We start from the raw sequence: 27,807 nt of genomic DNA on the forward strand, positions 1-27,807 counted from the left end.
TGTGTCTGATCGTGACACTAAGTTTATGGGCATCTTTTGGAGGATTTTGTTCTCTTCAATGGGGACTTTTTTGACTCCTAGTACCGCATATCACCCACAAGTGGATGGGCAAACTGAAAGAGTTAAAAAATGGCTAGAAGTTTATTTGAGGCATTTTGCCATGAGACACAAAATGCATGGGATCACTGGCTCCATCTTGCGGAGTTTTATTACAACAATACTTACCATATGAGCATTGGAATGTCTCATTTTGAAGCTTTATATGGCTACAAAGTACAAGTACCCTCTGCATTGTTTCATGAAGATGTAAATCCACAAGCACATGAAGAGTTGGAAAAGATGGAGGCCCTTATGAAGCAATGCAAGGACAATATTCATAAAGCTCAAGAGATAATATGTTTCTGTAAGTTCTTCAAGCACTTATGTAGTTGCTTGAGCAATATTTTTTGAGCTTTGAGAGATCTCTTGAAAATCTTATAGAGACTCTTAAGTTACATCTACATTTCCTAGAGAGCATCTATTAGGGCAGTTAGTTCTCTTGAAGTGGCAGAAGTGATTGGTGCCTCCATAAAAACCACTTGATCCACCTCCTCTCGAACCTAATGAGAGTGAGGAGTAGCACACGTACCTCGAGCCTGACCACGGGCTCACTGTATCCACATCTCCGTAGCATCCCCCAGAACCACTCCCTTTGTCCCCAAGCCTAGAGAGTCGAATCCAAGTCTGGAGCATCGACCTCGCCTATTAGAAATCGAAGCATCAAAGCTTGCAAATGTAGATCTAACAAAATAGCCTGATGGTGTCCGAGACATCTCTTGGTCTGCCATATCTCTGAATCGAGCCATCTGATTTGGAGACATGCATGTAAATATATTCTGCAACTCCTCGTTGCTCATTCCTCGACTCATCGTGCTCTCCAAAATATTGTCAAATGTCACTTGCACAGACAAAAGGTGATGTTAGCATAGTCAATATAAAGATTCAAGCAAAGCACAAAAATATAACTTTGAAAAAAATGATGTTACTTAAAATGCATATTCTAGAGTACCCTAATAAGTGATTCATCAATGAATTATGTAGGCGGATGTTGCGAGTATGACATAGTCTATGGTCCCATGTCAATCTCCTGACACAACTCCACATAGACTGGAAGGTTGATAAACGGGTCACCATAAAAGGATAAGTCCACCTTGTTCTCAAAGAATTCTTGGCCTCCTGTCTTTTCATCATGGTTACCTGATTCTTCCTCCTCTTCACGCTCCAAGCCATCTTCCACCTCCACCCCTTGCAATATTGAGCCCTCCATTTGCATATTGTCCTCATTGAAGCTGGAAACATTGCTTTTATCATACACTCTCACACTTCGGGGAGTTGAAGGCACAACATACCACCATCGAGGTTGTTGGGGGTTTGGATAGAAAATTACATGTTCAAATTTATATAGAAGAGGGATTCAACATTTGTGGCATATACCATGTTGTAATAAATTTTAAAAAAATAGTTCATGCACCTGCTCATAATGGGTCGTCAAGACAAACGTAAACCAATCTGTTTTAAGGGGGATGAGGGCCAAACAGTAAACCAATAAACTAATAAACAAACATTAACTAAAAACTAAACCAATACTAATAAATAAATACACCGTTAAAAAATAATATAATAATAACAATAACAATAACAATCTCTGTATCTCTCTCTCCAATAAAAATTATAATATTTTATACACAACATAAATTATTATAAACATAAACTAACTAATAACTAGTAATATCAATAAAATTATACAAATAAATAAATACATACATACATACATACATACATACATACATACATACATACATACATACATACATACATCAACAATAAATTCTTATAAACATAAATAAACATAGCTAATAATATTTATAATAAAAGTTTTTGTGTGTGTGTGTGTGTGTGTGTACATACATACATACATACATACATAAACATGAAACCAATAAACAAACTCTTCTTCAATTGAGATTTAAGAGCATCCAGCTCATCATGAGCTTTCCCTGCTATCAGCATATCATCCATATAAAGTACCAAAATAAGCAATGAGCCATCACAGGCTTTCTTCGTGTAAAGACACGAATCCATAGCACTTCTGTTATAGCCCTGTAAGTACATAAAGGCATCAAACTTATGATACCACTTGCCTCAATCCATAAAAACTTTTCTTCAACTTGCACACTAGGTGCTCCCTACCAGGTTCTGCAAAGCCCTTAGGCCACTCCATGTATATCTCATCATGTAAATCCCCATGTAAGAATGCAGTCATGACATCCATCTATTACAAGTCCAAGTCAAGGTGCACGACTAAGGCCAAAACCAAGTGTAGGGTGGTCATCTTGACCACAAGAGAAAATACTTCATCAAAGTCAACTCCATGCTCCTGTTTAAAACCCTTAGCAACAAGTCTTGCCTTACAAGCTGGCTTGGGGATTCCAGGGGTACTTTTCAGCTTGTACACCCATTTGCATGACAAAGTCTTCTTGCCTTGAGGCAGTGCAACCAAATCCCAAGTCATATTCTTGTGTAGGGAGTCTATCTCAAACTGCATAGCCCTCTCCCAGGAGTGACTATCACCCCTATGCATAGCCTAATCATAGGTGAGAGACTCTCCTGCATCTGTAACTAAGACATAATGCATCGAGGGCTCAAATCTATCAAGTGGACGTCTATCTCTAGTAGACTGTCTCACGACAGGCTCTGCGGCTGGTCCGTCACCCTGGCCATGTGTACCAACTGCTATGGTAGGCTGTCCAACTGGCTGTGCAGGAGCACGTGGCCCCTCCTGGAATATAACCCTGCGTATCTCTACCACCTTCTCAAGCTACCTATGCATCTTGTCTTCATGGAAGACTACATCAGGGCTGCGGATGGCTTTCCGCGCTTGCGGATCCCATAGGCAGTAACCGATCTCGACTGCATCCCCATAGCCAAGGAAAATGCATTTGACACTCTTAGGATCCAAGTTAGTACGCTTATCTTTGGGCACATGGTAGAATGCCTCACATCCAAAGACACATAGATGCGCATAAGATGGAGGTTTCCCAGTCCATACCTCCTCTGCAACCTAGAAATCCAAACCACTAGAAGGTGATCTTGTAATAGAAAAATACTGCCAATAGAGAACTGCAGTCGTACATCCCCAATGCCAACAATAGCAAGTGACATGTCATCACCCAAGAGAACTGAACGAGAGATAGTGCGGTAGGAGTGGAACCATTCACGGCATGGTGTAACATGAAATGAAGCACCAAAATCCAAAAGCCAACACTGCGCATACATAGAGTGAACATTGGTCAATGATGTAGCATCACAAGAACTAGTTGCAAGTATGTACTTCTCATTGGAGTCATCAGTCTACATGACATTTATCTCCTCAATTTTCACATTGAATTTCACAAGCATAATGCTGCGATCGAAGGACTTTTCCTGTACTTTGTCTTTCCCCTTCTCTTTGCGCTTCTCATTGCGCAACTCATGACATTGTAGGCATATATGACCCTTTTTGTCGCAATGATAACATGTCACATTAGCATTTCTCCCACAAGACTTGCTACGCGACTTACCATGCGACTTAGACCTAGACTTCTGCAAGTTTTTGCCACGGACATTCCCACGATCATTCTTGCCATTACCATCTCTGCCTCTAACAGTCAAAGCATGTGACACACGAGAGGCATCCAAGTTCTTACGGTTAATCTCTTCTTGGCAGAAGAGCACTCTCTACGTCAGGAAAGTTCAAAACAGTAGCAGGAGCACATAAGGCAGTGCAGAATACATCCCATGACTCACTTAGAGTCCCAAGTAAAAAAAATGGAGTAACCTCATCATTAAAGGTAATACCCTGCGAAGTCAAGTTCTTGAGAATAGCATGAAATTGGCTCAAATGAGCAAGCATTGTCATATTCTCCTTCATGCGTAGCTCCATAAGATGCTTCAGCCAATACATCTAACTTGTTGGACTTTTCTTGCCATAGAGGTCTTAATTTTATCCCAAAGCTGCCAAGCACTCCGTGCTTCCTCAACCACATTGTAATGGACATGTTCAGTGGAGACAAGATGAGGGTGGACTTGCATAACTCATCAAGCTCATCGCATTCGTCATCAGTCATAGTTTCAGGCTGCTTGCCATGCATCCTTAGTGGCTTTATCTACTATTTTTGCACCAATACCTACCAAACTTGGCTCTTCCAATAGGCATAATTCATAGCATCAAGCTTAGTGATGTGAAGATAGCACTGTTAGTGGAAGAAGAACTCATAATGCAGTCCAAAACAGTGCAGATAGTTCAAAATTGCTTGTTGTAGCTAATGATGTTGCCCAACAAGTACCATCAAAAGTACATAAAATCAGGATGATTCAGCATGAAAATTCCACATCACTCCATACATAACAACTTGATGTAATAAATTACAGCCAAGTACGATGAGAGCAAACTGTAGGCAAAATCAATGCATCAAGTCAACCACTGACTGTCAAAGCATAACCAGCATCAAGGGGGCATAAATCAAAATATGATAGTCATACGGACATCGCGCAAACACCCAAGCATGTCAAACAAATCTATCAGTAAGTCAACACACCCCCTGTGTAGTAGGGCAAAGTGTACACAACATTGGCAAGACCTGACACAAAGAGGTATATGCTCAGGGAATACGAAACCCAAATCAGCCCAAATACATGTGTACGGACCACGGCATATCAACCATGCAACATCCAAGTGAAGAAGATCCCAGTCTCAGAAGAGTCAAATTTCAATAGCATAAACCACCTACTCAATGTTTGTCAAATATCCAACAATGCTCCCACTGGCACAAAAGCCATATGGATCAAGCCAAGAAGCTCAAGAAAGGCATATGAGAGTACCAATGATGAAAGATCCAAGACCAGACATCAATAAGACATCATGAGCATATAGGCTCTGTAGCCTCCAAGTAGAGCATCGATAGACATCAACTGTATCCCAAATACAACCATGGCAAGCCAAGAAGGATCCCAAGTAAGTTCCAGGAAGCTAAATGTAAGCCAAGTCAAGGCATCGACTCCAAACAATGTAAATAGCATGTAGAAGTGGCATAGGCCAAGCATGTCAAGACCGATCAGACATGGGTAACATACATGCCATTTGTGCATCCAAAATGGAGCATCAAATGCATTCCAAAGCCGAGCTCAAGTGCAAATAAAGATTCGGAACCAAAGACAAGCTCGATTTCGTACCCCGAAGGTCAATACTTCATTGCATATCCCAAAGACATAGCTAAAACCAATAGGCATAACCAAACATGAGATAATAGGCTTCAGCCCACTATGGTACAATAGTGATTTACTACTCAAAACTGAGTATTTTTAGCAAGAAAATCAGTCCAAAATGATGGCATAACATGTGCCTTGCATCCCCCGAACAATCAGGCATCAATAGGTACCAAACCAGTTAAGTAGAAGTGCCCAAACAAGCATAGCATTAGATGTAAATGTTACTTTTGTATAACATGACTGTGGAACTGCTATAAACAGTCCTGGGAATGTACAGATGAGACCCAAAACTGATGCCAATGATCAAGGAGGCTTCAACCAAAGTTAGAGACCATTGCCAAGTGCATTGCCAAGCTCGAAGAAGCATGGCATAGCCATCAATGAGAAGTAGGTGAGCTCTTGCAGTGTGTTGTCCAAAATAGCCAAAAAAATGTCACAAATTTGCTGACCCCTTCTTCAGCTCCTATGTATCCATGTGGCCTCAATGGTAGTGGTTGGAGGCTCCAGGGGGTGCCTAGGGAGGCCCACAACAAGCCTCAAGTGCCCAAATGCAAGAGGGAGCAAGATCCAAGCTCCAAGGGTTTGAGCTATGGCTGTCCTAATTGACTGCAACTTGAGAACTAAATAAAAGCACTAAAAGAACACTTCAATACCTCTATAGCAATGCCATGAGGGTGCCTCAATAGGCCAGGACGGTGCTTGAGAAGTCGAGGAGTGACAGGAGCTCGAAAAGGTCAGCTATGGCTGCCGGGAAGGAGACCCAATGCTGTGGGTATTTGAATGAAAGCTAAGAATGCCACGAACCAAGCTCAAGAAGTCTAGAAGCCTCACTCTAATACCAGTTGAAAGGTGAGAAGGATCGAAACTTGCTTGAAAGTGAGCTATGGCGAAGAGCAAGAGCAAGAAGACACAAATGGGAACTCCAAAAGTCACAATGTGTAGCCGGACCTTCCTTTATTCAAACTGTCACTAAAAGAATAAAGAATAAAGTAATGGTGATGGGCGCCTGCCACCTGCAGTGTGCAGTGGCGAGTACTGTCAGTGTAGTAATACATGGGCGACTAGGCAAAGGCGCCTTTACCCCCAGCAACCCATGGGCATGGGTGGGATGGGGAGGGGGATGGGCGGTGGGCTGGGGAGGGGGGGAATGGATGGGTGGGCCACGAAAGGGGACAAGTAGGCTGGGAAGGGGGGCAATGGGCGGGTGTCTGCTTTTTGTGGGGGGGGCCAAACCCATGGCCGGGCGAGCTTGGGAAGGGGGGGAGTCAATGGGCAGGTAAGTGGGTGGGGGAGGCGGGAGGATGGGTTGTGTGTATTGGGGGAGGGGGGGCCAACGGTCACCTAGATGACCTGATGTGCCTTCCTCCCCCTGGCCGACGAGAGCCGCCATTGCTTGACGACACCTGATGCACCCCTAACATATGCCCTTGACGCGCCCTTGACGACGAGAGAGAGAGAGAGAGAGAGAGAGAGAGAGAGAGAGAGAGAGAGAGAGAGAGAGAGAGAGAGAGAGAGAGAGAGAGAGAGAGTGTGTGTGTGTGTGTGTGTGTGTGTGTGTGTGTGTGTGTGAGTGAGTGAGTGAGAGAGATTTACTTGGCTATAACGTCGATCCCATGTCCTCAATAGCCATTTGACGATCGATCCCCCTTGGCACAATGCACGAGCAGCATGTAGGAGGAGCAAGATCGCAAGCAAGAGTGGAAAGCAATCAATGAATAATGTGGAGGATGGCACGAAGAGCAGGAACCCTTCGATGAAGACCACACTTGGTCATCACATGGCATGTCCTTTCCCATGTAAGACATGCAAGATTTGAAAAGTAGGCTCAGCAAAATAAAGAGCAGGTTTGGGAGCTTTGTGGTGGTTTGTCCATCACCTAAGGTATAGTCCCAATTATAATATAGTATAGAGCGGGAACTCTCCAATGAAGACCACACTTGGTCATCATGGCACGTCCTTTTCCATGTAAGACATGCAAGATTTGAAAAGTAGGTTCAACAATAAAGAACACCTTTGGGAGCTTTGTGGTGGTTTGTCCATCACCTAAGGTACAGTCCTAATTATAATGTAGTCTAGGGAGGGGAGAATGGGAGTGTGTTTGTTTTTTTGGGGGGAGGGGGGGGGGAGCAAACCCATGGATGGGTGGGCTGGCGAGGGGGACGGGCGACCTAGGGAGGGGGCATGGGCAAGTGGGCAGGGGAAGGGAATGGCGACGGGTGGGTTGGGGACAGGGGAGAATGGGAGGGTGTTTGTTTTTTTGTGGGGGGGCCAAACCCATGGCCGGGTGAGCTAGGGAGGGGGGGAATCGGCGGGGCACGAGCGAGCAGGTGGGGGGGGGGGGGGGGGGGCAAACGGTCATCTGGAAAACCCGATGCGCCTGCCGCCTGCCTTCCTCACCCTGATCGACGACGGCCATTGCTGCTTGACGACACCTGACGCAAACCTTGACGCACCCCTAACGACCCGAGAGAGAGAGAGAGAGAGAGAGAGAGAGAGAGAGAGAGAGAGAGAGAGAGAGAGAGAGAGAGAGAGAGAGAGAGAGAGAGAGAGAGAGAGAGAGAGAGAGAGAGAGAGAGAGAGAGAGTATGTGTGTGTGTGTGTGTGTTTGATTTACCTAGCTACAATGTCAACCCCATGTCCTCAGCACCCACTCAATGATCGATCCCCCCTTGGTGTGACGCAAGAGTAGCATGATCGTAGGCAGGAGTGGGAAGCCACCATTGAATAATGTGGAGGATGGCACGATGAGCGGGAACCCTCCAATGAAGACCACACCTGGTCATCATGGCATGTTCTTTTCCATGTGAGACATGCAAGATTTGAAAAGTAGGCTTGGAAATAAAGAGCAGGTTTGGGAAAGTTTGTGGTGGTTTGGCCATCATCTAAGGTATAGTCCCAATTATAATGTAGTATAGTGCGGGAACCCTCCACCACACTTGGTCATCATGGCACGTCCTTTTCCATGCAAGACATGCAAGATTTGAAAAGTAGGCTTGGCGATAAAGAGTAGGTTTCGAAGCTTTGTGGTCATTTGGCCATCACCTAAGGTACAATCCCAATTATAATGTAAGTCGTATGGGCACCACTCCCAAGATGATGGACCACCCCTACCTCTAGTCATGCCATCACTGCCTCGCGTCGTTCTCTCCAACATCCTAGAGAATCTGTAGCCTCCTCTCTAAGTCTGCGCCAATCATCTTTGTCTAACCACTTGGCCTTTGACGTGCCACTCTTAAGTGCATTGCATGCATCTGATTGTCTATGTGACATATACGCACACATGTACTCCATCATCCACCTTGTGGAAAACCTATTTGCCGCGGTGGGTACCGGAAACTCCTCATGCAAGGATGCTACTATGTAGTCCTTGCTCTCCTCATGTATATTCTTCCAATGGTCTAAGACATTGTGCCGAAAAACTTGTTGGCACAACTCTCTCATATGAGTCATCACCCTCCTCCCCTCATCATTCATTATCAGAGCTCCTCTCATGTCATCTACAAGGTATCCATACCCCTCTGGGGTATGTCTAAGATGTGTGCTCTCCCACCTACGACTGTGCTCCTGGGCATAACCAGGAGACCCCTGTACATCTGGTATACCCATGGGGGTGGTATCTCTCAGAGTAGCACCCATAGGGGTGCCACCTATAGACGACTGAGCAAAAGCTGGAATCACTGGAGTAGACATCCCCACAGGTGTGGCAAAATTTACGGGTGATGCAACTCCACTGAAATGACGAGACGAAGACACTGCACTGGTGCCTCCACAACAACCACCTAAGCCACCCTCTCTCGAACATGCATGAGAGTGGGGAGTATCAAGTGTATCTCTCTCTCTCTCTCTCTCTGTGTGTGTGTGTGTGTGTGTGTGTGTGTGTGTGTGTGTGTTTCAGAGGGGTGGATAGAACCCATGGGTGGCGGCGGGCGGGCTGGGGAGGGGGGAGGGGAATGGGTTGGTGTCTATTTTTTGTGGTAGGGGGGCCAAACCCATGGTCGAGCGAGCTAGGGGGGGGGGGGATCGACGGTGGGCGGGTGAGCTAGCGGGGTGGCAAATGGTCACTTGGACGACTCGATGTGCCTGGGCCCTACCCTTCTCCCCCTGGCCGACGAATGGTTGGTCACTTGGACGTCCCGATGTGCCTACCGCTTGCCTTTCTCCCCCTGGCTGACAAATGATTGGTTGCCTGATTGACCCAACACGCTTGCCACTTGCCTTTCTCTCCCTAGCTGACGATGGCTAGTCATCTAGACGACTCGACGCGCTTGCCGCACCTGACTTCCTCCCCTTGGCCGACAAGAGCCACCGCTGCTTGACGACACCTGACACACCCCTGATGACGAGAGAGAGAGAGAGAGAGAGAGAGAGAGAGAGAGAGAGAGAGAGAGAGAGAGTGTGTGTGTGTGTGTGTGTGTGTGAGTGAGTGAGTGAGAGAGAGAGTGAGAGACATTTACCTAGCTATAACATTGACCCCACGTCCTCAGCACCCACTCGACAATCGATCCCCCCTGGCACGACGACGAGTAGTAGGCAAGGAGCAATAGGATCGCAGATACGAGCGGGAAGCCATCAATGAATATTGTGGAGGATGGCATGATGAGCGGCAACACTCCAATGAAGACCATACTTTGTCATCATGGCATGTCCTTTTCCATGCAAGACATCCAAGATTTTAAAAGTAGGTTCGGCAATAAAGAGCACGTTTGGGAGCTTTGTGGTGGTTTGGCTATCACTTAAGGTACAATCCAAATTATAATGTAGTATAGAGTGGGAACCCTCCAATGAAGACCACATTTGGTCATCATGGCACGTCCTTTTCCATGTAAGACATGCAATATTTGAAAAGTAGGATCGGCAATCAAGAGCAGGTTTGGGACCTTTGTGGTGGTTTGGCCATCACCTAAGGTACAGTCCCAATTATAATGTAGTATAGGGAAGGGGGGGAATGGGCGTGTGTTTGCTTTTTTTGCGGGGGGGTGGGAGGGGAAAACCCATGGGCGGGTGGGCTGGGGAGGGGGGGAATGGGCGGGTGTGTTATTTGTTGGGGGGGGGACCAAACCCATGGCCAGGCTAGTTGGGGAGAGGGGGGGGATCAGTGGGCGAGCGAGTAGGTGGGATGGGGGGGGGGAGGGGGGAAGGATGGGCTATGTGTATTGGGGGGGGGGGGCAAAATGGTCACTTGGACAACCTCACACGCTTGCCGCCTACCTTGCTCCCCTGGCCGACAATGGCCGCCGTTGCTTGACAACACTTGACGGACTCCTGACCACCTTGATGCACCCCTAATGAGCCGAGAGAGAGAGAGAGAGAGAGAGAGAGAGAGAGAGAGAGAGAGAGAGAGAGAGAGAGAGAGAGAGAGAGAGAGAGAGAGAGAGAGAGAGAGAGAGAGAGAGAGAGAGAGAGAGAGAGAGAGAGAGAGAGAGTGTGTGTGTGTGTGAGCGAGCGAGCGAGTGAGAGAGATTTACCTGGCTATAACGTCGACCCCTATGTCCGTAGCACCCACTCGACAATCGATCCCCCCTAGCGCGATGCACGAGTAGCAAGCAAGAGTAGCAGGATCGCAAGCAAGAGCGGGAAGCCACCAATGAATAATGTTGAGGATGGCATGATGAGTGGGAACCCTCCAATGAAGACCACACCTAGTCATCATGGCATGTCCTTTTCCATGTAAGACATGAAAGATTTGAAATGTAGGCTTGACAATAAAGAGTAGGTTTGGGAGCTTTGTGGTGGTTTAGCTATCACCTACGGTAGAATTCCAATTACAATGTAGCATAGAGCAGGAACCCTCCAGTGAAGACCACACTTGGTCATCATGGCACGTCCTTTTCCATGCAAGACATGCAAGATTTAAAAAGTAGGCTCGGCAATAAAGAGCAGGTTTGGGAGCTTTGTGGTGGTTCCGGCCATCACCTAAGGTACATTCCTAATTATAATGTAGTATAGGGAGGGGGGGGGGGGAATGGGTGTATGTCTGTTTTTTTGGGGGGAGGGAGGGCAAACCCATGGGTGCGGGTGGGATGGGGAGGGGGATGGGCAGTGGACTGGGGAGGGGGGAGGGGAAATGGACGGGTGGGTTGGGGAAGGGGACAAGCAGGCTGTGAAGGGGGGGAATGGGATGGTGCCAATTTTTTTGGGGGGGGGGGGGGGGGCAAACCCATGGCCGGATGAGCTAGGGAGGGGGGGGAATCGATGGGCGGGCGAGTGAATGTGGGGGGGATCGGGAGGATGGGCTGTGTGTATTGGGGAAAGGGGGGCAAATGGTCGCTTGGACGACCTAATGCGCCTTCCTCCCTTGGTTGACGACAGTCAGCGTTGCTTGATGACACCTGACGCACCCGTGACATGTCACCTTGACGCGCCCTTGACAACCCGAGAGAGAGAGAGAGAGAGAGAGAGAGAGAGAGAGAGAGAGAGAGAGAGAGAGAGAGAGAGAGAGAGAGAGAGAGAGAGAGAGAGAGAGAGAGAGAGAGAGAGAGAGAGAGAGAGAGAGAGAGAGAGAGAGAGAGATTTACCCCATGTCCTCAGCACCCATTCGACGATTGATTCCCCCTTGGCGCAACGCACGAGTAGCAAGCAAGAGGAGCAAGATCGCAGGCAGGAGTGGGAAGCCACCAATGAATCATGTGGAGGATGGCACGATGAGCGGGAACCCTCCAATGAAGACCACACTTGGTCATCATGGCATGTCCTTTTCCATGTAAGACATGCAAGATTTGAAAAGTAGGCTCGGCAATAAAGAGTAGGTTTGGGAGCTTTGTGGTGGTTTGTCCATCACCTAAGATATAGTCCCAATTATAATGTAGTATAGAGCGGGAACCCTCCAATGAAGACCACACTTGGTCATCATGGCATGTCCTTTTCCATGCAAGAGATGCAAGATTTGAAAAGTAGGTTCGGCAATAAACAACACATTTGGGAGCTTTGTAGTGGTTTGGCCATCACCTAAGGTACAATCCTAATTATAATGTAATATAGGCAGGGGAGAATGGGAGTGTGTTTGTTTTTTTGGGGGATGGGGGGGGGGGGGGGGCGGGGGGCGCAAACCCATGGGCAGGTGGGCTGGGGAAGGGGACGTGTGGGTTGCGGACGGGGGAGAATGGGAGGGTGTTTGTTTTTTGTGGGGGGGCCAAAACCATGGCCAGGCAAGCTAGGGAAGGGGGGAGGATGGGCTGTGTGTATTGGGGGAGAGGGGCCAAATGGTCACCTCGACAACCCGATGCGCCTACCTTCCTCACCCTGATCGACGACGGCCACTGCTGCTTGACGACACCTTACACACCCCTGGCGACCTTGACGCGCCCCTGACGACGAGAGAGAGAGAGAGAGAGAGAGAGAGAGAGAGAGAGAGAGAGAGAGAGAGAGAGAGAGAGAGAGAGAGAGAGAGAGAGAGAGAGAGAGAGAGAGAGAGAGAGAGAGAGAGAGAGAGAGAGAGAGAGAGAGAGAGAGAGAGAGAGAGAGAGAGAGAGAGAGAGAGAGAGAGAGCGTGTGGGCATGCGCACGTGTGTGTGTGTGTGTGTGTGAGAGTGAGAGAGATTTACCTGGCTATAGCGTTTACCCCCATGTCCTCAGCACCCACTTGACGATCGATCCTCCCTTGGCGCGACGGATGAGCAGCAGGAGTGGGAAGCCAACAATGAATAATGTGGAGGATGGCACGATGAGTTGGAACACTCTAATGAAGGCCACACCTGGTCATCATGGCATGTCCTTTCCATGTAAGACATGTAAGATTTGAAAAGTAGGCTTGGCAATAAAGAGCATGTTTGGGAGCATTATGGTGGTTTGGCCATCACCTAAGGTACGGTCCCAATTATAATGTAGTATAGAGCGGGAACCTTCCAATAAAGACCACACTTAGTCATCATGGCACATCCTTTTCCATGGAAGACATGCAAGATTTGAAAAGTAGGCCCGGCAATAAAGAGGTTTGGGAGCTTTGTGGTGGTTTGGCCATCACCTAAGATACAATCCCAATTATAATGTAGTATAGATATAGATATAGATGTTGGGGAGACCGAGAAGGGAAAGTCGAACATAAGGAGAAGAACGTCACATTTCGTGATCACGACGATCGCACCTTGTTCATTGTCATCGACGATCCTTGTAGCACACCAACAATCCGCCGCCTGTATGTAGTTATAAATCCCATCGTTAAGGGTTTTTTGGAATTCGTTTATAGGCGACACTTTAGATGCCAACAAGGGTTTGGCTACGTGGCGAGTGCTGGTGAGCATCTGAGGTGGATGCTGAGTTGGAAGTCTTTCTTTTTGTGTCTTACTATGGCAGCAGCGATGGCGTCCTTTAATAAGACGTAAATCTTCCCCCAACGGCAGGCACCTAAATCTTCCTTAACGGCAGGCGCATCTTAGGACAAGACTGCAACGTTGCACCTCGACTACGTCTCGTCTGAGACAATAGAGCTGAAAGAGCCGTAAGCATCCCTTCCTTGAAATCTGTGCCTCACTATGGCAGCAGCGATGGCTTCGTTCCAGATGTAATGTCTTCCCCTACGGTAGGCACATGAGAGAACAATACTGCAACGTTGCCCCTCGACTGCGTCGCTTCTGAGACAGTACAGCTGAAACAGCCGTCCGCATCTCTCCCTCTTCAAGGAAGTAGTGCGGCTTCATGTGCTGCAGCGGCAGGAATTCAAGGAAGTTCCAACAGAGAATGCTCACTACACGTTGGTTAAATCCTGCATTTGATAAAGTTTCGTGCAAAGGATAGTCTTCTTAAGAAATTCTAACGGAGGACGACTCATTACGCGCTGGTTCAATCCTGCATATGGTAGATTTTCTGCAAAGGTTTCTCTCTTTATTGCTTCTACAGCTGCATTTGGGAAATCCTACATTACAAGCCAGCATGAGGAAGGCCTTTACTGCTTCTATAGCTGGCCGGAAGCTGCTCGATGCGAAGTTTCAGAGATGGTTAATGGCAGCTCGCATGCGAAGTAACTCCAGTTACTGCACTTCCCTTCATCGAACAGCTTTCCATAGCTTTTACAGGGAAAGAATACCATCAGCGGCTCCGCCTCTGTATACTTTGCTCCCTGATTCTGGGAAATCCAAAATTTGTATGCCTGCTTTACAGCCTGTTAGTTCTTGCCAGTGTGGAGGAGTTCGTTGTATAACATACCGCTCAAGACTTGACAATTTGGAAGCTTTGCAGAGGCCCTGGTGTAATAAGACATTTAAGCGTACTCACATTGGTCATGCGCATCATCATGATGAACATACAAATAATGTGCGAGATGACTCTGGAGATGCAGGGGTTAGGGTCTCTCGTCTGGGTTTGATTGCAGACATCTGCTTGACTGTTGGTAAAGCATTTTGTGGTTACATATCTGGCAGCGCAGCAGTTGCAGCAGATGCAGCACACTCCATGTCCGATATTGTAAGTCTCTCAGAATCTACCTAGTGTGCATACAAGGTGTTATCAGACATTGTTGCTATCATTTGGATTTTTCAAATTAATGTGCACAAACTTATGGCTGTCCTAGCAACTAGAGCTTTCAATTGCATTGATAGGCAATTGAATATGAATTACAATATAATCATTTTAGCAGTATCTGTTGCTGCTAATTTTGGTTGGATGTTTTTCCATATTATTGCAAGTAAACATTCTTGTTTACCTATGAATGCAAAGTACTCAGCAATTCTTAGTTAGGTATTCAAAGGGAGGTCGAGATAGTGTTTCTAAGCTATCATATAAACCACTAAGAAGAAGGTTTAGTCTAAGTTTAAGCAACATATCACAGTTCTGCCTTTCAACTTTGGCAGGTTTGGCATTGACATTGCCTTTGTAGCTCAGCTGAGATAGTAGCATTGGTTTGACTAAATTGGAAGAGCAGTTTTTTGTGAAGCAGTTTCTAGAAGAAGAATGTCAGTGTTCTAGAACTTTCCCTTTTTTCCCTAAGAAGATACATGCACATGACACTCCCAATATGGGTACTATCCCTTCCCAAACATTGAATTATCCATTCATGCTTTTTTTCTTTGAACATTGGAGTATACAAATGATTGAGTAACTTAGCAACTCATTGGATGGGTTAGGGATGCACTCTTGTTTGAGTCTTGGCTCTGATACCAGTTGTTGGACTGTAAGGACACAGCTTAGAGAGTTTGAGATCGAGCAGGAGCGTGTGAGTGTGACAGCTGGAGAGAGGGGTGAGCAGAGTGAAAGTTCGAGACGATAAGAGTTACACAAAGAATAAAATGTATTTATACTTAGGGCACGCAAAGGGTGCATTCACATGTACAATGTGCGTGTACTATATACACGGAGGTTACCGGGCCTTTATATCCCAACACATTACCCTGTAATAACCCAAACAACCACACCCCCCCCCCCCCCCCCCCCCCCCCCCCCCCCACACACACACACACACACACACACACACATTAAAAATAAAATAAAAATAAAAACCCAAAAAAAAGGTGTGGAACAACAAAAATCCTTGCAATTTTGTAGTTTGAGAGAAGCATGTGAAACTATTGGCAAAGCATGTGGCACCATAGTCAAAGAACATCCGCCCTTGAGCACTCTATCACTTTACCATTTTACCACCTTGGGTCAGATTGTTCTAAAGAAATTGAGACGAGCTGATACCCAATTGGCCTAAAACCATTGGCACACCTTGTGGCATTTTGTTTCACATTAATTCCAAAACTTTGTTCAACAGAGATTTGATTCGAATCCTTGAGAAGTGTCATGCTCTCTAGTCCTCATTTTCTCTATTGACTGAGCCAATCCTCCTACAACATTTGGAATATCTTGCTGTTCTCTATAACTAGCAATTTCAAAATCCAAATTGCCCCTTGATTCTGATATTAGGGAACTCCAAATTGAATCCTCTTTGGGTTGCATGCAAACTAGGCTCCTGTAAACCTTCCAGATCTCACCCGTTATGTAGTCCCTTTGACTGAATTTGCATCAACAAGCTTTCTCAATCACTGAGACAACCATGCATGCATCCCATTGCAGCCATGCAAACCCTGAACTTTACTTTCGTGGTTTCAAACTGAGATTAGAAAATCCCCAAATTTGCAACATATCAGGTTCAAATCCAAGGCTCAAATCTCCAATTTCCTGCAAGACTGCACATGCATTTGACCAAGATGGGAGAGAAGCAGCATGGGAGAAATTTCTGATTTTTCATCCCTGCAACATCAATTTCAGCCTAAAATAGTGACAGTGTCATTAGTCCTCAGTTGTCTCTTGTTTGTAATTGCTTGGGCAGCAAAATTGAGTTGTCAATAACTGTATACAGGTCACCATTGCAGTAGATGACCAAATCTCTCCAAACCTTCTGTTAATCTTTAGATTTGTAGCAACAACTCTTCATGCATATCTGAGACTTGCTAGCATTTATTCCAAGAAAGCTGGTAAACCCTAATTCTTACTGAAATTAGGTATGCAATCAGCAAATTCACTGCTGAAATGCTTCAAATTCACTGATGGTTCGGCATGGAGAGAGAGAATTCCGATTTTCTCACATAGAAAATGCTAAAAATAGGAGTTGCATACATCTGATTATGCATTGAATGCTGTCACCTACAGCTGACTAGGGTTTCTCTTCTGTCTACTCCAAAATCAAGTTCAGCAGATGTCTGTTGCACTACAATGTGCATCGACAATTGTGTATTGTTCCAAAATTGATCTCCACAACCTTCTCTAGCCTTGCATGGCCCATAAACCACACTAGAACGGGTGAGAAAGAGCCAACATGGAAGATACACTTGCATGCAGTCCAAAACTGACCCAAACTTGACATTTGGCAAATTTCCATTTTCATTGGGGCTTTCACATGCAAATGTGAGCTGAATAGCACCTTTGGCCTTACTCTGCCCTCATTTTAAGTAACATTATATTTTCCCAACCTCACTTTTAAATTCCTAACCTCTTTGAACCTGAAAGCGGAGACTTTCCATAAACCTTTGGCTAGGAAATCAAATCATTTAAATTTACAACTCTAATGACACCAAGAGTTATTTCTAGGGGGACATTCAAATGTCACGACCAAGATTTGACTTATGTATTGCACTGGCACCTATCCGCCACTACTTTTGCCAATGTCCCCCATTGCCCAAACTAGGATCAATTGTCGGCGTGACACATTCAACTTAATCTCACAAGTAAACCACACATGCACAACTTAAGTATCCCAACTTAACTGTCCAAAGAGCATTAAGTTAAAAATTCACTAGAAGCCCCTTTTTAATCAAAACAGCCCCAATGCTAATGTCTGTTGCACTACAATGTGCATCGACAATTGTGTATTGTTCCAAAATTGATCTCCACAACCCTTTCTGCTTCCTACCCAGTTTGCATCTATTGTTGTAACAACAACTGTTGCTATTGTTGTTACTGCAACAAAGCAATCATCTGTTGTTAAGCATCATTACCACTTGAACCTGCAGAATCCTATTGCCAACTTTCACGTCGGGCACACCACCATTGTCAGAGCGTTTGTGGTTGAAAGTCTATCACAGGGGTAACAGACACCAGGGTGAAGAGAGGCTTAAAGGTGACGTTCTCAAATATGTCATTGAGTGTTTGTCTTGTCAACGTATCAAAGCTGAACATGTCAATGGCCCATAAACCACACTAGAACGGGTGAGAAAGAGCCAACATGGAAGATACACTTGCATGCAGTCCAAAACTGACCCAAACTTGACATTTGGAAAATTTCCATTTTCATTGGGGCTTTCACATGCAAATGTGAGCTGAATAGCCCCTTTGGCCTTACTCTGCCCTCATTTTAAGTAACATTATATTTTCCCAACCTCACTTTTAAATTCCTAACCTCTTTGAACCTGAAAGCGTTGAGACTTTCCATAAACCTTTGGCTAGGACATCAAATCATTTAAATTTACAACTCTAATGACACCAAGAGTTATTTCTAGGGGGACATTCAAATGTCATGACCACTTATGTACTGCACTGGCACCTATCCGCCACTACTTTTGCCAATGTCCCCCATTGCCCAAACTAGGATCAATTGTCGGCGTGACACATTCAACTTAATCTCACATGTAAACCACACATGCACAACTTAAGTATCCCAACTTAACTGTCCAAAGAGCATTAAATTAAAAATTCACTAGAAGCCCCTTTTTAATCAAAACAGCCCCAATGCTATTAACACATGCATCGCATTGTTGTGAATATATGATAGGGTTTGCACCAAGGAAACACAAAAAGTACAACCAGGACTGAAACACAAAGCTTTAGATAGTGATATGTAAAACTCAAACTCTACCCTAAACGCAAAATCCAAAACTCAAGGTGCAAAAAAATAAACATAGGGAGAGAAAAAAGAGAACTCTGGAGTGAGTGAATCCATACAGGAAATGAATGTGAGAGTGTACAAAATGCTCAAGGATAGAGCAGTGAGTGTTCGAGTGTGACATCCATTGGAGACAAATCTGGAGTATTGTAACCACTAGTCGAGATGTTGGAGAGTGGAAAGGGCAAAATGTTGATCATCGAGGCAATAGGCATCTAGCTGAGAGCAAAGAAAGGTGTCTAATAATGATAAGATCAGAAAATCTGCAAAACTCAGTAAGCTGAAGGGGAAGCAGGTGATGTGTTAGGGCTTGCACTACAAGATGTAGCCTGTTTGATGCCGAGTGGATGCTTGGACAGCAGGGTAGCTCCTTGATCAGCAAACACAATAATCTGGAGGGGTTGAATGGTGTTGCTAGCAAGGTGGAGTGATGGGTGGCAGCAGTGGATAGGTAGTCAAGAAAGGATGATGATGTGGCAGCAGTTTGGAGGGGCTGGACAGCCACGGAGGGAAGATTGATGGTGGCTGAAATCTGCACTTGAATGCGAGAAACCTACTCCACAAAAAAAAGGATCAATGTGCTTTTATCCGCCTTTGCAGAACTTGGTAGGCCATTGAGAAACTGACAAGCACCCTTTGCCCACTGCTCTATCCTTTCTCGGGTGACTATTAGGGCTCCCTTGATCAGATATTCATCACCTCTATAGTCTTGGTGGGCCACTAGGCAACCAACGTGTACCCTTTGTCCAATGCCCTAACTACTTTGGGGTGGGACTCCTTAGGGTAAAAACGTGCTTAAGCCTTTCTTCCAGTCCCTTCTTGGTTCCAGTTTTGGGCCTAAGAGGGGTTCTTAAGCTAAAAATTCATTACATACTAATTAGCTCTTTAAAACAACCCCAAAATAGTAAATTACCAAAAGTTTCGTTAAACGGGGAGTGGTTCTAGAGAGTTTCTGTATCCCACATGCAAAACCCTAATCTAGAAGGATCCTTCCACGTCTATAAATAGACAAGCTGTCCACCATTCAACCTCATCCTATATACAATAACCCATTGGTTTGCAATTGTGGGATTCGAACACTTGGTATGCAAAGATTGATGCCTTTTTTACTCAGCCAAGGGTTCATAAACCGCTCATTAGAGTCTACACTTTACGTATGTAAAGGGGGGGAGGGGGATCCTTGCTGGTTATATGTCTTTATATTGATGATTTGCTACTTATAGGAATACTGTTGATTAGATTTCAGCATTCAAACAAAATTTGCAGCAAGCTTTTGAGATGTCAGATTTGGGGTCTTTGCACTAATATTTGTGCATTCAGTTTATTCATGATGCTAGAGTCATTGGATTGTCATAGTCTAGATACATTGGTAAACTTCTTGAGAGATTTGGCTCACAGGATTGCAAGCTAGTCTTTATACCAATGGAACCTGGACTCAAGCATCCTTGCATGATGACAGTGATTTGTTTAATATCCATACATATACTCCAGTAGTTGGATATCTCATTTACTTATGCAACACAAGGCCAAACATTCAGTTTGCAGTTTCAGCCTTGAGCAGATATATGCATCAGCCACGCATGTCATGTTGGCAAACCGTCAAGCATGTTTTTCATTACTTGCAAGGTACTAGGACTGGGGGGACCATTGCACCTACATTTTTATAGTGATTTTGATTGGGTTGGTGATTATGATTCTTATCACTCCACAAGTGGTAATTGTTTCTTTCTTGGCTCATCTTGTATCTCTTGGGTTAGCAAGAAACAATCCATTGTTGCCACATCGTCATGTAATGTTGAATACAAGGCAGCTTTCACTACCACAATTGAATGCGGAAAAGCTCAGATGCTTGTTGGCTGATTTGGATGTATTTGTCATGGGCCCTACTCCTTTGTCTACTGATAGTGAGAGTGCCATTGTAGTGGCACAGAACCAGTGTTTCATGCACGCACGAAACACATTGAGATCCACTATCACTTTGTTAGAGAGAGGCTACATGCAGGTGATATCAACCTTGTCTATTGTCCTACCACCAGTAATGTGGCAGACATCTTCACGAAACCTCTTCCTCATGACAAATTTGAAGCATTCTACAATGCTTTAAATTTGATCTCCTTTGGTGGATGACCCTTGTATATTGATCACTCTTCACTCGAGGGGGGTTTGTTGGGTTTGACTCACGCCTATCCTCACAGAGGAGTGCCGGTGATCCTCGGTAGGACATTGGGACACTTTTTACTCTCCTTACGAGAGGTTTTTCCCCCTAGATTTATTTTCTTTTATTTTATGTGCCTATGTCACACAGTTCAGGCACTTATCGAGTTTTACACATTTCGGGTGTGAACACACTCTAGCAACCCTAAGGTTTAAGGATTGTACTTTATACTTGCATCACACACTCTTCAGATTATTGCATTGGGTGTTGTGCTACCACACTCTCTTCACTGTCAACTGCACTCTCAGCCGATCTGTCCTCCTCACACTCTTCACTGTCAACTGTACTCTCAGCCGATCTGTCCTCCTCACAGTACACTGATCAGCGAAGAGGCAAGAGTGTGGAATGATCGAGGATAAAGTGGAATGCCCACAATTTGCTCTTATATGGAAGATGTTTGGGCAGTTTTCCTACTAGTTAAAGTAAAGCCATTTATTTTGGCAGCACTCCAGATAATGACGGTGGCTGGTACAGCAGGGTGGCAGCTTTGGAAGGAGTGGACAGCTGGAGAGGTTGCTGGATGACAGCTGGCTGGTACATTGATCAGCGGAGAGGCAAGTGTGTGGAATGATTAAGAATAAAGTGGAATGCCCACAATTTGCTCTTGTATAGAATGTTATCAGGGATTTGTCCTACCATTAAAATTTAAAAGTAAAGCCATTTAGTTTTGGTAATTGCTTTTTGATGCTTTTTAGGGCTGTTTTAAGGAGAATAAATTAGGCATTAATGAAGGCTGAATGTTTGTCTCAGTGTAGGACAGGTGGCGAGGATCAATATGATTTCCTAGTGTTGTCTTTGCTCTTTGATTCATGCTTAAATGCATGGGCAGGACAGCTTTGTATGAGATGGGGGGATTTACATGGAGAGCAACACCCTTAGGTAGATATTGCCAGGCTATTATTCAAAAGGTTCGGTTTTTCCATGGTAGTATTTGAATTTAGAAATCTTGGTGGCATGTTTCAGACTTGAGGTAGGCCATAGGCCATCAAAACTCACATTGTATTTGCTCTCATCACTTGATTGATTCCTGATAGGAGACCTTACTTTTCACTTCTTGGGGTCCTCTTGAATCTATATAGGATATTAATTGTTTCCGTGTTGTGGTCTTGGTCTCTTCCAAATTCCTCGATGGGCCAGAAAATTGATTTTTGCATAGTCAATTCAATAATATGGCAGTATTGGATTGTAGAATGAGAGAATTCTGCCTAATCAGTTCCTACAATCTGGTTCATATCAATTTGTATCTCCTATGAATCCAGTTGTCGCAAATAGGACGAGTTATGACGATGTGCCTAGGGCTAATTGCAAACTTGGGTTTACTTCTCCCATCCTATTTTGCCAACAATGGGTCAGCATGATGGTTGGAGATATAAATATATGAACCAGATTGGAGGAAAGAATTGGGCAGGGCAGCATTCTTTGTTGCCATGATTGGACAGTTCATCTCCATGGTTGGATTGGGCTTTTATTCCAAGGACTTCATGAAGTACTCTACCAATGAGGTCTATCACAAAATGCTGGAGGATACCTGGAAAACCCTTTGCTCCATGCACATCTCCAAGCTAGCGATGTGTTTGTGGAAGCTAGGAGATTATCAATTATGTAGAATTTGTTTGTCTTTGTAGAAGAGTGAGCTCTTGGTGAAATGATATTGTCTTCATGCATGTAACCTCTGCTACTGCATGTGATGCAACTGGGAGCAACACAAGCTCTTCAGGTAAAGTTGATATGAAACAGAACCTTGTACTATTGCTGTTGAAGAGTAAGCAAAAATTTTCGAATCCTTTGACTGGAGAAGATAAGAGAATACAAATGTGGAAACAGATCTCCTATCAAATATATCCACATTTGCACTCCAGTTGTGAGCACAATTGTACTCTCTCTGTGCTCCAAATCCTGAAGTTTACGCCTTGCTGCCCTATCCAAGATAGACTCACAATCACAATGATGATGAATCCTCCAACAAGCATGAAGTCTCTTACTTGTGCCCCTTGATCCACATGCATGCTGTCTGGCTCACTCTGCTGTTGTCACTTGAGGATGATCTTGATCCATGATCCTTTGACCCACGATTAACTGATGAATGACGCTTGGAGAAAATCGCAATGTAGACAAATGTACAGCCTTACAGGATAGTTACAATGTCAGCCACATTGGTAAAACCCAGCTTCTGACCAGTAAAATGATCATATAAATGCATTTTAATGACCAAAGGGGGATCTTCTCCGAGCTGTCGCTAATAAATCTTTCTTTTCTTGAAAAACTATTGGCCAATCATGTTCCATTGTCTTGGAAACTTTCTTACCAGGTTTTGGCTTATTCCGTCACCTAAAACTCTTTGTTTTCTTGAGAAAAATGCTAACACATCACAGATACACCATATACTCTTTGCATCAACTTATAATGGAGGTTACTTGTTCATTAAGCAAACAGGTGACAGCCTTCTGTAGTAATCATTGTTTGAATACAGACAAATGCTATGGGTCTTAGTTGTCTTTTTGTTTTCATTGAAAATTGTTGACTTGGAACTTTTTTTAGGTACTTAGTGGAGTAGCATTGTGGACCTACAAAGTAGCAAGAGCTCCTAAGGACAAAACACATCCTTTTGGTATGTTAACCTTGACATGAAACTTTATAAATTGGGAAGATATCAATGTCTATGGGATTTATCAATTTGCTATTTTACATTTACACAGGGCATGGAAAGTTTGAGTCATTGGGAGCTTTAGGAGTCTCAAGCATGCTGGTGTTGACAGGAGGCGGCATTGCATGGCATTCCTTTGAGGTTCTGCAGGCAAGTTCAGTGTTTTCCACACGTGCTAGCTTACCTTCCTTCAACATGAATTGCAGTTTCAGTGCTTTTTACATCCTCCTGAGTCAAGATTATTTGCATGTTACTTCAGAATTGCCTATTTTGTGCGTGTGCGTGTGTTACAGTAAATTCAAAGTTATTCCAGTCAATTCACTGTGTGTTGGGGTTTGCAAAATCTTTCTCTTGTGTTCTTCTGTTAGTTCCAATGTCTTTTGAAAATGTAGTTTGTTTCCTCAAATGTAAGATAGACTAGAATAAGACCAATCTGTGAGAACAACAACAGTACTTCTTTTGACATGGTCTATATCAGGGCCTGCTGACTGCATCAGAGAGTAGTAATCTTGTTTCTTCCTTGCAAAGTGGTGCGGAACATGCTCATTTCTTTGGGCATACTCATTCACATGGTGGGCATCAACATGGCATCGACAAAGAACACCAGATCCTGGCACTATCAGCAACGATGATTTCTATATTGGTCAAAGAGGGGTCAGAATCTGATTGACTATTGAATTTAATAAAGGGTCTCCCCTAAATTTGTCATTTGAGCAACTATTTGACAATTTCAGGTTATACTGGGTAACTAAAAAAGTAGGGGATGCTTATGGAAGTGAGCTGCTAAAAGCCAATGCATGGCACCATCGGAGTGATGCAATCTCTTCTGTGGTTGCTCTTATTGGTGTTGGTAAGTGGTTCAGCCTTTTTCCATTCAGAATTGTTTCTCCTGCCCCTCAAATTTGAGGCCTTAAACATGGTGCTTTTGGCATGTATAGGAGGAGCAATGTTAGGATTGGAATTTTTGGACCCTATAGCTGGCCTTTTTGTGTCAGGCATGATCATAAGAGCTGGCATACAATCAGGGTACCGAAGGTGTGTGGAAAATGATTTGTATTTCCTTGGGAACATCATCACTAGAGGTGTAACATGATCCATATTTTAACTCTTGAAATCAAATACACGAGTTCGTCATACAAATCTTTTGGTACTTTAGTCTAAACCTTGTCAAGAAGCTACATTTACTGTTGGAAAGTCCAGTTCATTATCAAGTTGTAAGCCTCACTCTAGAAGACTAATAAGTGTAATTTTAATGTACTGTTAATATGCCAAGGCACTGAATCTTAAGTGTCGAACGGCAGCTAAGGGGTGGGAAGCTGGAGTGGCATGCTGTGGTACAACTTTTTGAGCTACATACCTTGTTCCATGTTTCATGTGCTATGTGTCCACTTATGCTCAGAGGTTTGATAATTTGGGGTTCTGGTGGTAAACCTTTATACATTGCTCATTAGCCAGCTCACATCAGTCATAGTGAAAGGTCTTCACTTGGAAGGTATAACATCCCATTCTCCTCCACCTCCTCTAGCTATGTTCACCCTTGTTTTGAGATAAATTGAGATTGTCGTAGTTGTGAGTTGCTGGAGCCTTCTATAGGACGAAATCGCAATGATTGTGAGTTGCTGGGGGATTACTGTGAGAATCCTTGATAAACTAGAGAGGTTATCACTTTGTTGCACTTTGATCCATGGAAAACCCCTCTGTTCAATACCTGATTTATCATTCCACACCTATTTAGACCAGGTTAAAGTTGCTGTTTGTTTTTCTCAGCAATACCTTATCTCACTAGCTCCTTTAGAAGTATTTTGCATTTTGCTTTCATAGGGAGTAGTGTTTTTGGAGCTCAAGAGAGACACCAAGGAAAAGGGGTTTCTACTGCAATAAAATTTATATTGTAACATCAAGAAGCTTTTGTTTCATTCTTTAGAGAACCACAACAAGGAAAATAACACCACTAGCAAGAAATCTTCACGCAGCATCGTATAAACAATTCTCCCATGGCTTTATCTTCAATAAAATTCATCATTCTCTTTATATTCTTTATAGAATTCATCAACCAACAAAGAGAACACAAAAGAAACACCACTTTGAATGGAAAAATATCACATAGTATTTATCTTCTTTGTCTTCATAGTTTTCTTTCATAGTCTCTCATAGATAGATACATTGTTTTATATAGAATTGGCTATCTCTTACTCTCTCTTTCTCTCTCAATCAATAGTACATTATCTCCTCACTACAATACTCTATAATCACTCATAATAATCTTTTATTGGTTGTAAAGATACCTCTCAAAATGTGTGTCTGATACGAAAAGTCACCAGAGCCACTACAGTGACTCTTCATAGCTCATTATTGTCACTTCACTCCAGTCTTCTCTTGAGTCTTCAACATCTACTTCTTTAACTTCTTCAAGCTCTTTTGAACTTACATTCACGACTTTTTAAGGCTAGAAAACTTTCCCAAAGTCTCACGTACATTTCACAGAACACTTACAGAAGCATACATAATAGAAAAGAATAAAAATAAACCAGAAATAGAGGCTCAAACAGAAGGTTATAGAAGGTCAATAAAAGGTATCAAAACCACATAACTCATACTAAAATCATTCCAAACTATCAAAAATCATTCAATGAGCTTTCAAAAGACCTCAACCTCTATCAATCATTAATCTATGTTTCATACAGAAGAAAATCAGAACAAAACATAACCAAATAGAACTTATCAAAATGTCAACAGATCATCATAAAACCTCATATCTCAACTCAAAAATACCATGGATTTATCAAAACCATTCCATTATATCCAAAACACTCTTAAACCACTTCTAAACCAATCAATCACCATACAGAATGAACCATTCAGCCCAAAAAACAACAAAAATCAGCCCAAAAAATCATAGTGCTTTAACAATCAATATATTCCCACACTTAAAAAGGGAAGCGTCCTCGCGACCTAGGAAAAAGGAAATACAAGTCCATTTAAGAGCTCATATCGTTGATATTCTTCAGTATCTTAAATAATTCACCCAATCATGACTCCAACTTATAACATGTATCTAAGAAAGCATATAACAAAAGGAAAAACTCTTTATCCATTAATACTTAAAAAAAAAAAACTGGTAAATGATATAAGAAGTTTCTTTTATCCATCTATCCATTAATCAGCTTCGTGATTAAGTCTATCTTCATCTTCAACTTCACTTGAGAGAAAAATAATACATATACATACACATACATTTCGACTTGACACAAAATCAGGTAGTTTGAATGGCATACGCTCCCAAAAACGGAGAATAAATGAAAAGATTTTCATTAAGAAAAAAGATGATACAATCATGAAAATCCTCTGTTGCTAAGTAGAATGAAGATGTTTCTTCTTGAATTGCATACTCAGTTTAAGACGTTCCAAGGCTTTGTTCTCATCTACAAAGTATAGAGATATATTTTGGAGAAACTAGAGAAAATATATCATTTCTAGTAAGATGATAAAACTGGTGGAGAAGGCCTATGCAAAGTAATACAGTATATTCATTTGAGTAGCAGCTACATCTATATTTGGATCTATGATCAGCTAGGGGATACTCTTTCAAGTATTCAAATGAGATTGATGATTCATGAAGGCAATATACCAGCAAAAATGAGCTGCAAGATGAAGTAACATGTACTTTGGTAAAATGAATATAAGAATTCAAACATGTCATAGACGTATCCTAGGACCCTGGGATAAAAGGCTACACTGGTCTTGTTACAGTATCATGCAGCATCCATTGTCGTCGACGAAGAATATCATGATCATAGCCAGGTGTATCTAGAACTGTCTAGGGAGGAAGGTTAATGTAATAAAATGGAGAGGGCAATGGAATAAGAGGAGAAGATTGTAACGGAGGATAAGATAAGTCATAGAATGATGATAAATGAAGTGATAAGGAAGGTGGAAAAGATGGAGAATGCATAAAAAAGGTTTGAAAAGAATCTACTGAAAAAACAGAAGGAATAGAAATGGTAGGAAGAGGTAGGAGATATCGTGGGATCAGCAATAAAAGGACAAATGGTAAACACAGGAATGTGAGGTAACCCAGAAGGGGTAAAAGATAAAAGAGGAATGGTATTAGGTTTAGACGAAAGAACACAAACATATAAAGAAAGACGATAAGATATAAGGGAATAAGACAAAAGATCTGCAAGATCCAATGGATAGGAAGAACAACGAAAATGAAAATCTTGAAAAAAGGAATCAGTAAATAATGGATGATTAGCAAGATAGCTCAATAACTAAGATTATAGAGACTGGATATCGGATTTATGGAACATACTCTTGAGACGACGAGGTTCCAAAGCAGCAATCTCCAAAGGTGGATGCCAGGCATGTCCT

The 27,807-nt window shown here is 43.5% G+C and overlaps 1 protein-coding gene across 3 annotated transcripts in view; it reads left to right on the forward strand.

Annotated features, from left to right (window-relative positions):
* The first annotated feature begins 13,339 nt into the window (after positions 1 to 13,339).
* Positions 13,340 to 27,807, forward strand: part of LOC148029348 (Cation efflux family protein) — a 146,686-nt gene continuing 132,218 nt past the window's right edge. The window contains exons 1-7 of one of the 3 annotated variants that reach the window (XM_087688127.1): positions 13,401 to 13,417; positions 13,576 to 14,682; positions 23,331 to 23,400; positions 23,489 to 23,586; positions 23,915 to 24,090; positions 24,171 to 24,286; positions 24,375 to 24,471. In XM_087688127.1, coding sequence (XP_087544253.1) covers positions 14,074 to 14,682; positions 23,331 to 23,400; positions 23,489 to 23,586; positions 23,915 to 24,090; positions 24,171 to 24,286; positions 24,375 to 24,471 — 1,166 coding nt within the window. In that variant the 5' untranslated portion in view covers positions 13,401 to 13,417; positions 13,576 to 14,073. Of the gene's footprint in view, positions 14,683 to 23,330; positions 23,401 to 23,488; positions 23,587 to 23,914; positions 24,091 to 24,170; positions 24,287 to 24,374; positions 24,472 to 27,807 lie in introns of all 3 variants that reach the window. The other 2 variants (XR_015692412.1, XM_087688126.1) reach the window with 2 other exon arrangements.

This window comes from Lygodium microphyllum, chromosome 11 (assembly GCF_053477565.2).
Source record: "Lygodium microphyllum isolate KBCC chromosome 11, Lygodium_microphyllum_v1.1.10, whole genome shotgun sequence".
NCBI classification, from domain to species: Eukaryota; Viridiplantae; Streptophyta; class Polypodiopsida; order Schizaeales; family Lygodiaceae; genus Lygodium; species Lygodium microphyllum.